The 16,094-nt window shown below is 51.0% G+C and overlaps 1 protein-coding gene across 1 annotated transcript in view; it reads right to left on the reverse strand.

Annotated features, from left to right (window-relative positions):
• LOC135249735 (teneurin-2-like) overlaps window positions 1–16,094 on the reverse strand; it is a 140,996-nt gene that overhangs the window by 21,449 nt on the left and 103,453 nt on the right. Inside the window, exons 6-16 of the mRNA XM_064325253.1 lie at window positions 12,572–12,694; window positions 9,571–9,776; window positions 9,067–9,262; window positions 7,921–8,022; window positions 7,494–7,688; window positions 6,021–6,221; window positions 5,200–5,385; window positions 2,166–2,312; window positions 1,758–1,968; window positions 1,200–1,319; window positions 291–552 (exon numbers count right to left, since the gene is read on the reverse strand). Coding sequence (XP_064181323.1) covers window positions 291–552; window positions 1,200–1,319; window positions 1,758–1,968; window positions 2,166–2,312; window positions 5,200–5,385; window positions 6,021–6,221; window positions 7,494–7,688; window positions 7,921–8,022; window positions 9,067–9,262; window positions 9,571–9,776; window positions 12,572–12,694 — 1,949 coding nt within the window. The remainder of the gene's footprint in view (window positions 1–290; window positions 553–1,199; window positions 1,320–1,757; window positions 1,969–2,165; window positions 2,313–5,199; window positions 5,386–6,020; window positions 6,222–7,493; window positions 7,689–7,920; window positions 8,023–9,066; window positions 9,263–9,570; window positions 9,777–12,571; window positions 12,695–16,094) is intronic.

A 16,094-nucleotide genomic window follows, 5' to 3' on the forward strand; every position in this document is an offset into this window, starting at 1 on the left:
ACTTCACACAGAGGTCACAGGGTCCCAACTTCACACAGAGGTCACAGGGTCCCAACTTCACACAGAGGTCACACATGGTCCCAACTTCACACAGAGGTCACACAGGGTCCCGGGGTCACACAGGGTCCCAACTTCACACAGAGGTCACAGGGTCCCGACTTCATACAGAGGTCACACAGGGTCCCAACTTCAAGGCCACAGAGACTAACACCAGATCACTGCTGTTGGCTGAAGGGTCACCAGATGTGAATGAGCTCCTGACCCCTGAACACTGACCCCCGACCCCATACCTGCGTCTCTGGGACGATGGGTCTCTCCCCGGGCAAGGAGCTGAAGAAGGATGACAGGGGGGAGGCCACCACCACGGGGTCGGGACGCACAAACCCGCTGAGGTCGCACCCCGCGATGGTGTTCTCCTCTGTCTTTAGCACCAGCGTGTCCATGGCAACGAACGTGTTCCAGGGCAGCCACAGGGTGCGCTCCTGGCTCAGAAAAGGAGCGCGTTCAAAGTGCAAGGTCAGAGAGCCGCCACCATTGGCCAGGAGGTCAAACCTACAGGAAACAAGGAGGGGGAGGAAGAAGAAGAGGAGACTCATCATTCTTTCTTCTGCCTGTGCTACTCACTCCCATTCAGAAATTCAGCAGTGCCAAATCCCCACTGCTGCTGCCCCGCTGGTTTATAACTGCAGCACAATCTCACTCTAATGCTCTACATGGCTCTTTATGCATGCTCGCCATTTTCCCTCAAAGCTGGAACAGCCAATCATATTCACCAGCTATGCTCCCTGCAGCCTCCACTATCAACTCAGGAGAACAGCGCCTTAACAGATACCAGACCATGTGGCCCATCCACACACTGGAACAGTGCCTTAACAGATACCAGACCATGGAGACTATCCACACACTGGAACAGAGCCTTAACAGACACCAGACCATGGGGCCCATCCACACACTGGAACAGAGCCTTAACAGATACCAGACCATGGGACCCATCCACACACTGGAACAGAGCCTTAACAGATACCAGACCATGGAGACTATCCACACACTGGAACAGAGCCTTAACAGATACCAGGAGCCTTCGTCCTGCATTACTCTCAAAAGCAGACCTGATGCCGCTTGGCTAGAGGTGGAAATGACAGGATTATAAAGGGTCCATAAACATGATCACATGGCATGATGTGGGCGGAGCTACTCACGTCCCGTCCTGGCGTGTGAGGGTGTAGCCGTAGAGGGGGTATTTGACGAAGGACACATTGACCCCCACCAGGGGCGTCCCGTCTGCTGTGAGGACCTGCCCTCGAATCAGGGACGCCAAGCTGCTCAGAAACAGGACAGTCAGCCCCCTGTCAATCATTCCATGAAACAATCGATCAATCTTACAGAGGTTCTGAGTTTCCATATTAGGAAACTCCTTTTAGCCAAAGCGATAATCCGAAGGTGCATGTAACATGGCTAATCGAACACCACTGGAGACAGAGATAACTGAAGCTACAACCACATCAGTTTTATATTTATTCAACATTGGTGAAATAATTATAATTAATAATTTATTAATAAGTAAATAAATAATAAGTGCTGACATGCCTACCCAGGAATATAATTAATCAGCTCATTTGTTAATAAACCAATTCCAACAGAAAATGCAGGATAAAGGGAGTGTGGGCGTGTTTTGGGGCACCTGGCATTTTTGGGGTACCTGGCATTTAAGTGATTCCCAGCAGGATAAAGTGAGTGAGGGTGTGTTTTTGGGATACCTTTCATTAAAGGGGTTCTCAGCAGGAATGATGTGGGTGCTGTCCCTGCCCACCAGCATCTTCACCCGCTCGTAGAATGACCTCACTTTCTGGGCAGGTGATTGGCTGTGCTGGATGAGCTGCAGGGGGTCCCGGGACCCCCGGCACAGCGGGCTGTTCTGGCAGGGGCTCTGGATGCAGCAGTCTGGGTCCATGCAGTCTGTCAGCCCGTCTGCACGGGGCGGGGGAGGGGGGTGGGAGGGTTAGGCTTTATTGTCACTTCTGTTTTTTCACCTCATCAAGGCAAGGCAAGTTTATTTGTATAGCACCTTTCATACACAAAGGCAATTCAAAGTTACGATTCAAAAATGAAATCAAATAAAAAACAATTAACAAAAGGCAAACAGTAACACGCTCCCCCCTGCTCACCTCCCTCGTTGTCCTTGTTGTCAGCACAGGATGTTTCCATGGCAACGCTGCAGCCTGGCCCCCTCCAGCCCATGTGACATTCGCAGTGCCAGTTGTTCTGTCCCAGAGTGCACTGCCCGTTCCCCCCACACAGGTTAGGGCACCCGTCTGAGGCAGCACGACACAGACAGACAGACAGACAGACATACACACGGACACACATGCACAGACACAGACAAACATACACACAAACAGACACACAGACACAGACAAACATACACACAGACACAGACAGACATACACACACACAGACAGACATACAGACACACAGACATATACACAGACAGACAAGCAGACAGACAGACACAGAGAGAGGGGCCAGGAGAAGATGAGGGGACAGTGGGATGAAACAAAAGGAGAGATGGAGAGAAGTGATAGAGTCAGGTAAACATTTCTTTCAGCGAGAGGAAACTACACACATACACACACACACATATATCTCATACACACACACACCCACACACACATACACACACACAAGCATGCACGCACACACACGCGCGCGCACACACACACACACACGCACACATGCCTCAGAGCATCCTAAAAACTCAAGGAAGCGTTTGATTGGCTACAGGCGTAACTCAGTGATCAGTGATTTCACACATTTCATTTCCGCCTAGTCCTCAGCTTTCTCCAGAGAACTTCAAAAATGTATTCCAACTTTCACTTACACGTGTATTTTAAGATTGTGGGATAAAGTATTTACATAACTACCGACGGCGAAAGCCCCACGCAAACCGCATTGATTGCGCAACAGGACAACTCAGTAAATTACATGCGCATTACAAACCCCAACCTCTTACCGAGCAACAGAGGACTGTCTGCAGTCTGGGTGATAAATGGATTTTTCTAAATGTATTCAAAGCAAGAAATATTTGATAAGAGCATATACAAACTCTCAGATAGTTAATTTTCCTAGAGACTTGGATTCGGATGGCTGTGTTGGAGTGTGATGTTCTCTCTTTAGAGAATGTGATTAAAGGAGTCAGGAGACTGTGGGTATAATGAGGGGCTACAGAGAGACAGGGCTCAGCTGCTTCGTTCTGATTCTGCATCGCTTATTACTGGCTGTCTTCTGTACTATTTACCGACACCACTTCTGTGACTACAACCTATTTTTACCAGTTTCATAAAATGACTTTCATGGGGAGATCTAATTATAAAATTGTTTAACTTAAAAAAGTGACTCATTGGTCATCTTTAAAAGATTTTTTGTTTTTGTTAGTCATAATTTAGAATCTTAATATTTGAAAGCTTCCTTTGAAGTCCCGCCCTACCACCCCTGAACCTCTCTTGAAGAGAGGAACCTGTCATGATGTCATCCTGTTTTTCTGTGAACACAGCACACCTGAGCCGTTTGTGTGTGGATATGGGACCAAATGCCAGGCTCTATTGCACACCTGGCAGAGGGGTGGAGGGTGGAGCTCTCCTGCAGATGGGGTTTTAAAATCATGTTGTCCTCACTGACACACTGGTGCCACAGGACTGTATGCAAATTTGCCAGTTTGGGGGAACTTTGAAAATTGGGGGTACCCTATCATATCTCTCAAAAGAGAATGCAATTCCCTGAAGCAGCTCAATCGTACCCCACAACTGAAAAGAGCGAGCACACCCCCGCCCCTCCACAGTCGCCCTGTCCTTAGAGAACGCTGTCCTTAATTAATCCCATCTTCAACGTCAGGGGGTTTGGAATGTCACATCAACAAGCAAATCTGCATCGATTCTCACACAATATTGAACTGAGAAAAAAAGGCAATTAGCAATGATAGCCTTTTAAAAGGAGTTGCCATTTTAAGCAGCCAAATACTTATGAAGCACTTGGACAGAAAAATCCATTGCAATCCATTGGAATTGATTGCACTCCCTGGGTAGGACCACACACACCCTCCTTTAATACTAAAGGCCAATCAATTCTTCTCATACTAACTACAATAAATTGGAATATCAAAAAACATCAAATCAACTGCTGCCTTCATTCTGACTTAATCCCCCAAAGACCCACAAAGGAGTGGGCGGGGGTGGGGGGGTGGGGGGACAGGTCGATTTAGGAAACCTGCTCCTCGACTGCTGGCTCTCCCCACTCAGAGAGAGACAGGAACTGCTTTGCACGCCTGCACGCACACACACACACACACAAACACACATGCATGCACACACACACACACACAAAGCACATGCATGCACACACACACAAACACGGACGCACAAACACATGCATGCACACACACACACACACACACACACACAAACACACATGCATGCACACACACACACACACAGGTTGGACACACAACAACAAATCGCATGACTCACACAATATGAACGAAAAAAGCAACAATGGCAAAAGATGCCATTTAGCACCAAACTATGAAGCACGACAGAAAATCCACATCATTGAATGATGCACTCAGACACACACACCCATCCTTATCTAAAGGCCAACACTCCAACTAACTACAATACATGCATACAAAACACAAACACTGGCGCACTTCATGCTGACACACCCAACCCACAAAACACACATTGCAATGCACGCTGCCCCCACCAGAGAGACAGGACTGCTTGCACCTCACACACACACACATCACACACACACACACAACACACATGCATGCACACACACACACACACAAACACGACGCATCAAACACATGCATGCACACACACACACACACACACACACACACACAACACACACACCACACAAACCTGAAACACACAATAAATGTTACACACACACACAAAACAAACAACACTATGTATGCCAGCACTGTGGTGGGCGTGGGCGTGGCTGAGTGCATGGAGGTGGGCATGGTCGTGGCTGAGTGCACGAAGGTGGACGTGGTCGAGGCTGAGTGCATGGAGGTGGGCATGGTCGTGGCTGAGTGCATGGAGGTGGGCGTGGTCGTGGCTGAGTGCATGGATGTGGGCGTGGTCGTGGCTGAGTGCATGGAGGTGGGCGTGGTCGTGGGCTTGGCTGCATTCTTACCGATGGTGCAGTGCTCGCCGTTCCAGCCCTGCTGACACTCGCACTTCCCGTCCTGGCAGGTGCCGTGCTTCACGCACAGCGGGCTGCACACACGCTGGTCACAGCCCGCGCCCGTCCAGCCCTCCTCACAGCGGCAGGCCCCGCCCACGCACACGCCGTGCGTCCCGCAGTCCACCGAGCACACCTCTGGGGATTTAAATAAACGGGGGTGCTGCCAAAGTGTTGCCAAAGCTTCTCATAATAACAGCATTAAATGAAAAGACACAAATGAGAATAAAAGACCTGAAGGACAGTTAGTGTGGACAATGTGAGAGGAGATGACTCAGTGGGGCTTTTACACTTTTTAGTGAGAAAGAGAGAGGGGGGGAGACAGAGAGAGGAGGAAGGGAGAGAGAGAGGGAAAGAGAGGGGAAAAGACAGATAGAGAGAGGGGAGGAGACAGATAGAGAGAGGGAGGGAGGGAGACAGAGGGAGAGAGAGAGGGAGGCAGACAGAGGGAGAGAGAGAGGGAGGGAGACAGAGGGAGAGAGGGAGGGTGGGAGAGAGAGAGGGAGGGAGGCAGAGAGACGAGGAAGGGAGGGAGACAGAGAGACGAGGAAGGGAGAGAGAGAGGAGGGAGGGAGACAGAGGGAGAGAGGAGGGTGGAGAGAGAGAGGGAGGAGCAGAGAGAGAGGAAGGGAGGGAGAGGAGAGACGAGGGGAGGAGAGGAGAGAGGAGGAGGAGAAGAGAGAGAGAGGAGGGAGGGAGACAGAGGGAGAGAGACAGGGAGGCAGACAGAGGGAGAGAGGGGGGGGGGTCACAGACGTTGGAGGGGTACTGACCCACAGAGCAGTCTGGGCCCATCCAGTTTGGGTCACAGCTGCAGAGGCCGGTGTCGGGGATGAAGGCTCCGTGCCCGTGGCACTGGTCGGGGCACTGGGGGCGGGGGAGCTCGCAGTGTGCCCCCCCCCAGCCGGGTTTACAGTGGCACTCCCCATCCACACACACCCCTTTATTAGAGCAGCGGGGGTCCAGGCAGTCCACTGCAGCACACAAACCCGCCCATTTAGCCTCATAATATACATTACTACACTATAACATGCCACAGTATACTGGCAAATATACTCATTATTTCAGCTTTTTGACATTACGCTATACTGCATTGCTGTGAATTAGATTCATAAATAATATTCACAATATATTGCAGTACATGTATATATTCAATTTAAATAAGGAAGTACCAACCAGCATGTCTGCTTTCATTCCTGTTTGTGAAACACTGAGACATTGAAGAAAATGATGCCACTTCCTGTATATGTACCTATACCAGAAGTAGGTGTGGCTTAATCTGGAAGTTGTGTGAAGGAGAGAAAAGGGACAGTTTCCTAGGCTAGTTGAAATTGCAATTTTCTGGCCACTGAAATTGCATTTGTGCTTCCAAAGTCATGATGTAACACTGACATAAAATGTCACATACTATATAATTCTGTAAGTAAAATAATATTCTTAAAGGTGTATTTTACAAACAACACTAATTTAAAAGCATTAAACTATTTGCCAAGTTACAAATACATTTCAGAAAACTTTTCAAATGAAAATTCATAAGCTGCAGAAATGACAAAACTTCCCAAACGCTGCTGAAACAGCAGACGGAAGGAAACACAGCTGTGTGTATCTGCAATGAAAGGACATTCAGTCGTAACAACCCGTGTAATTATGGCCACCTTCCAACACAGACAGAGACCCGCTTCTTCTCGGATTCAAGAATTCATCTTGGAATTAATCTTGCATCTCCCTATTCCCTTCTCTTAGCACTCCGTCTTATTTAATTACTTGAGGTGCTAAAGCAGGCTTTACAGTTTTAAATTTATTTCACCACCAACATTATCACAGGTTTTTTTTAAAGCAAGTCATTTAAAAACACAGAATTACTTTGCGGTTACAATAAATGATCAGATCAAATCTACAGGTTCCATCTAGAGCCCATGTTCTCTCAGGACTCTGCACAAGACCACCTTCCCAGGTACTCATGCATTTTTACTGTAGGAATGTGGAATTATGGGATGGCAAACTCCTCAGAAATGCCCATTCAGTTCAATGCACACCACTCTTTTTCAGCATTTTCCTCTCTTCCCTCTCTCAGGTTAATCTGAGAGCAGCTCTCAGGCACTTCATCAGGAGTGCGGCTCACTCAGAAATCTACCTGTGATCCGCAGAGCAGACCAGCGCTTTTCCACTGGGGGTGTACGGTGTGGAGACGAAGGGAGGGGCCCTGTCAGACAGAGTCCCCGGGGGGAGGGGGGGGTCACACTCACCTTCAGCGCAGGTCTCCCCTTTGAACCCTGTTGAGCAGACGCAGGTCCCGTCGGAGCAGGTGCCGTGCCCGCTGCACTGGGGGTCCATGCACTGGCTGCTGGGAACGTCACATTCTGGACCCTTCCACCCGCTGTAGCACACGCAGCTACCCTTATCATACTGCCCATTCCCACTACAGAGCACCGGGCACGCCACTGCAGGGAGGGGGAGGGGTGGGGGGTGTGGGGGGAGAGAGAGAGAGGGAGAGGGGGAGAGAGAGAGAGAGAGAGAGGGAGAGGGAGAGAGGGAGGGAGGGAGAGAGAGAGGGAGAATCACACTGGGCTGTTTCTGGTGAGAGTGTACAGCCCTCTCCCCATGTGCTCAGGGTGACGCACCCCCACCCCCCCGCCCCGCCCCGCCCCCGCCCATGTGCTCAGGGTGACACACCTTTCGAGCAGTCCATCCCATGGAACCCTGGAAAGCAGTGGCACACGCCAGACACACACTCTCCATTTCCATGGCAATTGCGGGGACACTCTTGCACAGAATCTGTGATCAATGAGACCCACACAGGGAGACATATATGTGAGAACGGCTGGGGTCAAAGGTCAAACATGCCGATTACAGCCTCTCCTCTGGTGTGCTTGTCCGCCCCAGCCCAGTGCTCTCTCCAAACCCTGCCGAAAGTCCAGCTTTAAAAATGAATCCGACCAGCTCCGCTGACTGCATGCAAACCTATCAGTGTTCCTTTGCTGCTGCAATGAAATAAATAAACGTCACAAATAAGTCAACATTCAGCAATCTGTCTGAAAAGACCCCGTTTGCACTTCACAGTTCACTTTTTCACTTTAAATTGTTTTTCATTATGTAAAGTAAAAATAGGGTCATTACTGAATTTCCAGAGCTTCTGTTAGAGTTCCCACCTACTCCTCCCTGAATTAGGAGAGGACATGGGCGTAGATTTCGGGGGGGACGTAGGGGATACTCCCCCCTCAATATTTAGAACACGTGCATTTGTCACCCTGAATTGTGTTTTCATTTACATAAATAAAAGCATTTCCACCATACATTGATGCAGAAAAGGCACAAATTGGTGCATAAAAATTCACCAGAATGCAGGAAATTAAGTGTTTGACGCTCAAAATTTCCTGGGGGAGGACCCCCAGAGCCCCGCTTAATGTTCAAATGAAACTTACGCCAGTGGCAGAGGAGGATGTCAGTCTTACTGAAATCATTCTGTTAATAGTTTTCCACAATGTAGGAGATTTATTCTGCATCACTTTTTGTATTTATGCATTTATTGTGACTTTCTTGCAGACATAAACTAGCAGATGTGGGAAAACATCGCAAATGCGCCGCTTTACCCACAGTTCCCTCGGCGGGAGCTTCTGCATTTAAAAGCAGTCGAGTCTCACACTCGGAAACTGTGCTGTGCACTGGGAGGAGGCTGCCCATAATGCACCTGTCAAAAGCATCGACATGAGCGATTCACTCTCCCTCTCAGCCTTAAAATACCCTGCGAGAAGCATAGAACATTCCAGAAGCTAAAACCCTCAGTGGATGTGAGAGAGGTAGAGGGGAGGAGCAACTCACCCAGCACCGCGGTGCTGAAGGAAACGGACTCCTTCTCCTTCCCGTCGTTGTAGAAGGCCAGGTGCCAGGTGCCCGGGTCCAGGTACTGCACAAAGACCGCCTCGTTCAGAACCACCGTCTGGATACTGCGGCGTTCCCGTGGCGACTCCACCACGCTCCACTTCTCCTTCCCGTCCAGCCGTTCCATGTAGTCGTACTGCGAGCGAGAGAGAGAAAGAGCATGAAAGAGGGGGAAAGAGAGAGATAAAGAGACAGACAGAGTGAGAGACATAGGCCTTCAGGAAGAGTGGCTTTGGTGGGCCAGATGTGGGCGGAGCCTGTGGCGTACCTGTGCGTGGGAGGGGGGCGGGGCCTGTGGCGTACCTGTGCGTGGGAGGGGGGGTGGAGCCTGTGGCGTACCTGTGCGTGGGAGGGGGGTGGAGCCTGTGGCGTACCTGTGCGTGGGAGGGGGGTGGAGCCTGTGGCGTACCTGTGCGTGGGAGGGGGGCGGGGCCTGTGGCATACCTGTGCGTGGGAGGGGGGCAGGCCCTTGCGGATGTAGACCCCGAACAGCGCGTCCTTTCCCAGGGAGATGTTAAACTTGAGGAACTGTGGCTGGCTGAGGTGCAGCAGCGATCTCCAGAACATTCCTGGCGGGACGTCCTGGGTCACTCGCCGCCCCACTTCCACCTCGCCCGTGTCTATGCTGCTGTTCCGGGATGCCCACGACCCTGAGAGAGAGAGAGAGAGAGCGGGAAACAGATCAGCCACAGGACGCAGGAGCGATCCCCGCCCTCCAGGGTAACCTGCCTGGGCTCCTACTCTTGTATGCACACAATCACACACACACAAACACAGGCAGGCGCACGCATGCGTACACACACACACACACACACACAAAGAGTGTCCCCCCCTACAAGTGTATGCTACTCTTCTCAATAAGTCAACACAACCCCCAAGACATGAGATGCAAAGGAAGAGAATTAAAATTCCACAAGCATGTCGTTTAGTATGCAGGTTCTGCTGTATAAACCTGGGGTTAGAGGAGCTTCAGAGGGGTGTGTGCCATCAACACAGAGCCTGACTGGCATCCTCTGGAGACAGTGGAACCCGGGAGGACCGTGGTGTTAAGGCAGAGAGGGCCATGGTGTTAAGCAGAGAGGACCGTGGTTTTAAGCAGAGATGACCGTGGTGTTAAGCAGAGAGGGCCGTGGCGTTAAGCAGAGATGACCGTGGTGTTAAGCAGAGAGGGCCGTGGTGTTAAGGCAGAGAGGACCGTGGTGTTAACCAGAAAGGGCCGTGGTGTTAAGGCAGAGAGGACCGTGGTGTTAAGGCAGAAGTCACGTGCGGTGCCTTGACGAGCCACCGGGGAAAGGGGGGCGGGGCTGTTCCCATTCCCGTTTCCTGACGTTCCCACTGGGAAAAAGAGGATCAGAGACATGGACCCTTTTCATGAGTCACTGGAGTAGTTCTTACACAGCCTTTGTCCTTCCACTGGCTCCTGCCTTTCCGATACACTGTCCTACGCTGTGATTGCCTGGGGTCTGCGAGACTGAATTCTGCTTCAAGGGCAACATGTTCATGCTCCTGGTTTCACACCAGGCCTGCTTGTTCCCCATGTTGATTGCAGGCTGGCATTAGACTGTTTATTTATGGGTGTGGCGTTGGCAGAGCTCACTTGGAGCAGGATCTGCCTCTCCCAGCAGGAAATGAGGGCAGATCGGTGCAGGAGGTTGAGGTCCCCGACATGGAATACGCGTGAAAAACAGCAAGGAAAGAAAAACAAGGAGAATACAATCTCTACAGCGCCATAGCAATGGGAGATGGCAGACTCTCATTAATGCAAAACAGCAAGGGGGTTTGGGGGGGGGGGGGGGGGGGGGTGGGGCGATGTGAGGTGCAGGGAAAGAGGGGAGACATGCGGGAGCCAAGCAGTTAGGCCTCTGGCCATCCTCTCCAGCTGGTCTCTCCTCTCCAGCTGGTCTATCCTACAGCAGGTCTCTCCTCTCCAGCAGGTCTGTCCTACAGCAGGTCTCTCCTCTCCAGCTGGTCTCTCCCCTCCAGCAGGTTTCTCCTATACCAAGTCTCTCTTCTCCAGCAGGTCTCTCCTCTCCAGGTGGTCTCTCCTCTCCAGCAGGTCTGTCCTACAGCAGGTCTCTCCTCTCCAGCTGGTCTTTCCTACAGCAGGTCTCTCCTACAGCAGGTCTCTCCTCTCCAGCTGGTCTCTCCTCTTCAGCTGGTCTCTCCTACAGCAGGTCTCCCTGCTCCAGCTGGTCTCTTCTCTCCAGCAGGTCTCTCCTACAGCAGGTCTCTCCTTTCCAGCTGGTCTCTCCTACAGCAGGTCTCTCCTCTCCAGCTGGTCTCTCCTACAGCAGGTCTCTCCTCTCCAGCTGGTCTCTCTTACAGCAGGTCTCTCCTCTCAAGCTGTTCTCTCTTACAGCAGGTCTCTCTTCTCCAGCTGGTCTTTCCTACAGCAGGTCTCTCCTCTACAGCAGGTCTCTCCTCTCAAGCGAGGGCCTTTTTGGCCTGTCTCCCTGCCTGTAGTGATATCAGCAGCTGGTATCTCCTCCCATTAAATCTCTTAAGAAAAGGGTATTTAGCCCATTTCTCTATGGGGATAAGAAGGGGGTATTTAGCCCATTTCTCTATGGGGATTAGAAGGGGGTATTTAGCCCATTTCTCTATGGGGATAAGAAGGGGGTATTTAGTCCATCACACAGGGGTTCCCTGACTGTGACATTCTGCCTCGAGCCCCTCCTCCTTGTGAGAGCTCCCAACTGAGGAAAAGCGATGGCATGTTAGAACTGAGACCCAGCACATCTTCACAGGCCCCCCCCCAACCCCACGCTCCTCTCCACAGGCTATACACTCACACTCAGGAATCTGTCATTTGCTCTTAATCAGATGAGACAACAGTCTCCCCAGCACGGCTGAACCCTGTTAGCGTGATGTCACAATGCATGCAGCATTGCCCTGGTAACGGGTTTATGCACAGAGCTGGCACAGATTTGATTGGTCTGCTCCTGGTGGGCGTGTCCTTGGGCGGAGCCGTTCGGCAGGCAGCCTATGATTTTTAGAGATGTATGGAACAGCAGGAGGTTATGAGCACTCTCACAGAGACAGTCAGTGTTCTCTCCATGTTGTTTTAAATTTGAAAGTCCCCTGCGAGCACCAGACCATCTCCTATTGGCTGACGCATTTGTTTACCCCAGATTTCAGAGCGAAAAACTTTTTCAGCCAACCACAGAGCTTTGACATCATGCGGCAAAGCATGGCTACATTTAAAATATATAAATAAATAAATTTAAAATGTCATATTCTACTTCAGTCATGAGTAGGACATTTGTGTACAGTACATTCATTCTTTAATAAGAAGCACTTTCCTTATTTATATTGCTTATTTATATTTTGTCATAAAATTTACCAAGAAGATACAATACCACCAATAAAAAAATGTCAAGCATTTCATGTGTTTGTGTATTAAAACGGCCTAAATGGACACCTTACCAGAGCCTGCGGTTCTTACCTCTGCCTCCAGAGGGCACTGTTGCCACATCGCTGTTGCCAGGCAGCCCTGTGCTCAGGCCACTGTTGATAATGTGGCTGTCTGCCGGCTGCAGCTGCCAGTTCAGCCCAAGCAGGTTCATGGCTGCAGGAGAGAAACAGGAACCTGCTAAGAATGAGAGCCCTGTGCTGAGATCGCATCAGCGCCCTGTGCTGAGATGGCTTCAGTGCCCTGTGCTGAGATCGCTTCAGTGCCCTGTGCTGAGATCGCTTCAGTGCCCTGTGCTGAGATCGCTTCAGAGCCCTGTGCTGAGATCGCTTCAGTGCCCTGTGCTGAGATCGCTTCAGTGCCCTGTGCTGAGATCGCTTCAGAGCCCTGTGCTGAGATCGCTTCAGTGCCCTGTGCTGAGATCGCTTCAGAGCCCTGTGCTGAGATTGCTTCAGTGCCCTGTGCTGAGATCGCTTCAATGCCCTGTGCTGAGATGCTTCAGAGCCTGTGCTGAGATGCTTCAGTGCCCTGTGCTGAGATCGCTCAGGCCCTGTGCTGAGATCGCTCAGTGCCTGTGCTGAGATCGCTTCAATGCCCTGTGCTGAGATTGCTTCAGAGCCCTGTGCTGAGATCGCTTCAGAGCCCTGTGCTGAGATCGCTTCAGTGCCCTGTGCTGAGATCGCTTCAGAGCCCTGTGCTGAGATCGCTTCAGTGCCCTGTGCTGAGATTGCTTCAGTGCTCTGTGCTGAGATTGCTTCAGTGCCCTGTGCTGAGATCGCTTCAGTGCCCTGTGCTGAGATCGCTTCAGAGCCCTGTGCTGCTGCTGCGGCCTTCCCACAGCTCCTCACAGGACAGGGGCGATGGGATGAGCGCAGTCCTTTTCGTATACTGCTAATGTCAGCAAGTTCCACTCTGCGCAGATCAGAAAGGGTTCCAGCCACGTTCTGTCCTAACCTGTGGCTGTACACAGGTCACTGGTTACCTTAGAAACCAAAGGCTGCTTTTTGCTCTTAAATCCACCTTCTCAGACAGAAGGCCCAGATCATTTCCCTTCCTGAAGAGCAGTAATTATGCCTCTGTGTTCAGTATTGTTTTCATGCATGTAAAAGCACTAGAATGGCAGGTAATTGGCACTTTTGTAAAATGCCAGTGTGTGTAACTGTTGGACGCAGTGCCAGAAGGAAGACTGGAGGAACCTGCCTAGATGACAAAAGAGGAGGAAGAACATCCTTCACAAGCACTCCTCACAGCGAGGAACCGCTGCAGACATCGGACAGGACCAAACTCCTTTATTTGTACGCCCTGACATGAAACTGCTGCCAACAACCGACAGATTAAAAGAGATAGAGTCCTCTCTCTCTTCCTCTCTCTCTCTCTCTCTCTGTCCCCTTCCTCTCTCTCTCTCATCCTCCCCCTCTTTGTCCCTGTTCCTCTCTCTGTCCTTCTTCCTCTCCCTCTCGCTTTCACACACACGCACACACACACACGCAAACACTCACACCCACACACACAGACACACACACAGACACACACACGCAAACACTCACACCCACACACACACACACACACACAAACACACTACGGCAGCATTCGTGACTCGCACTCCTGACTCCCCTTCAGCACCCTATCAGCTAAATCTCATCTCACAAAATCAATTTTCTCCTGACAGACTCCATCTTCCCTCCTCAGCATGGGGGAGAGCTCAGAGGAGAGGGGGAGAGGCGAGGAGGAGTGGAGAAGAGGAGAGAGGAGAGGAGGAAGAGCAGAGGCGAGGGGGGAGGAGAGGGGCAGGAGCAGAGGAGGGGGGAAGAGCAGAGAAGGGGGGGAAGAGCACAGGGGCAGGAGCAGAAGAGAGGGGCAGGAACAGAGGAGGGGAGAGGGGCAGGAGCAGAGCAGAGGAGGGGGGAGGAGTGGAGTGGACCTGTCATTCTGGTTATTCTGAGCGCCACAGACACACAGGACAGTCTTACACCTGGTGAAAGCATCAGCAGAGCACCAATGAGCCTCACTGGAGATGTGGGCTGGGTGTGGAGCACCAATGAGCCTCACTGGTGAGGAGGGCTGGGTGTGGAGCACCAATGAGCCTCACTGGAGAGGTGGGCTGGGTGTGGAGCACCAATGAGCCTCACTGGAGAGGTGGGCTGGGTGTGGAGCACCAATGAGCCTCACTGGAGATGTGGGCTGGGTGTGGAGCACCAATGAGCCTCACTGGTGAGGAGGGCTGGGTGTGGAGCACCAATGAACCTCACTGGAGAGGTGGGCTGGGTGTGGAGCACCAATGAGCCTCACTGGAGAGGTGGGCTGGGTGTGGAGCACCAATGAGCCTCACTGGAGAGGTGGGCTGGGTGTGGAGCACCAATGGGCCTCACTGGAGAGGTGGGCTGGGTGTGGAGCACCAATGAGCCTCACTGGAGAGGTGGCCTGGGTGTGGAGCACCAATGAGCCTCACTGGAGAGGTGGGCTGGGTGTGGAGCACCAATGAGCCTCACTGGTGAGGAGGGCTAGGTGTGGAGCACTGGGGTTGGATTTAAACCCATGAGCCAGCAGGTGGCGCTCTTGATTGGGGCTTGTGAGCAGCACAATGCACTCGTAGTGCAGATAGTGTAGTGACATTCAGCACACTGCTTCTCAGAACCTACCTGCACTCAAGACTGAGCTCTATGGAACCCACCTGCACTCAAACTCACCTGCACTCAAACTCACCTGCACTCAAACTCACCTGACTTCATCAGACTAGTTGCTCTGTGTGGGTTTTTTTGAGCGGTGTGGAACAGTACGCACCTGTGTTTGGGAGTGGGGTGTGTGGTTACTGTTGCCTAGCAGAGTACTTCTACCTAAACTCATTTTCAGCCTGCTGATAAATATTAATTACAAAGAGAAACTTAACAAGAAAATGTGTTTGATTAACAATGAATGAGTTTGGGGCATAATGACTTTTTGTAATCTTTATGTATAATTCAAGTGCGCAAACTGCCATATAATATCATCCACATAAAACATGTGAAATACTCATGAACAACGCAGCCTGCAGTGGCACAGAGGAACTCTGCGCCTGACCCCCTCTCACACCCCTTCCATGTTCAGCTGCGTGAAGTCACTGGAGGCAGAGATGGGAGGTGGGCAGAGTTTAGAGCTGTCAGTTAGGGTTTCTCTCTGAAAACCAAGCCTGAGTTTATATTATGACTCCTTCTCTAGAATTTCTCATTGAAAACTGTAACAGTGTCTAAATGCTTCCAGAATATCTGGTGGGTCCAATCGGACAAAGGCCTCTTAAGCGGTGTGAAATTTTCAATTTAATTCAAAGTTCCTTTGAGAGACACGAGTTAAATGACAAATTTGTAGCAAATTGCTTGTAATTTAGTCAGACAACAGTCCAAAGTGAGCTTTAAGCCTTTAAGAAATGGTACCACATTCCCATAATGAAGGCGAGGTGTCTCTACAACAGGACAGTCTCTCTGCAGACACACACACATACACACACACACGCACACATGCATATACATTCACACACACACACACACACACACACACACGCACATGCACACACACACACACG

Source organism: Anguilla rostrata, chromosome 3, assembly GCF_018555375.3.
Source record: "Anguilla rostrata isolate EN2019 chromosome 3, ASM1855537v3, whole genome shotgun sequence".
Classification (NCBI taxonomy): domain Eukaryota; kingdom Metazoa; phylum Chordata; class Actinopteri; order Anguilliformes; family Anguillidae; genus Anguilla; species Anguilla rostrata.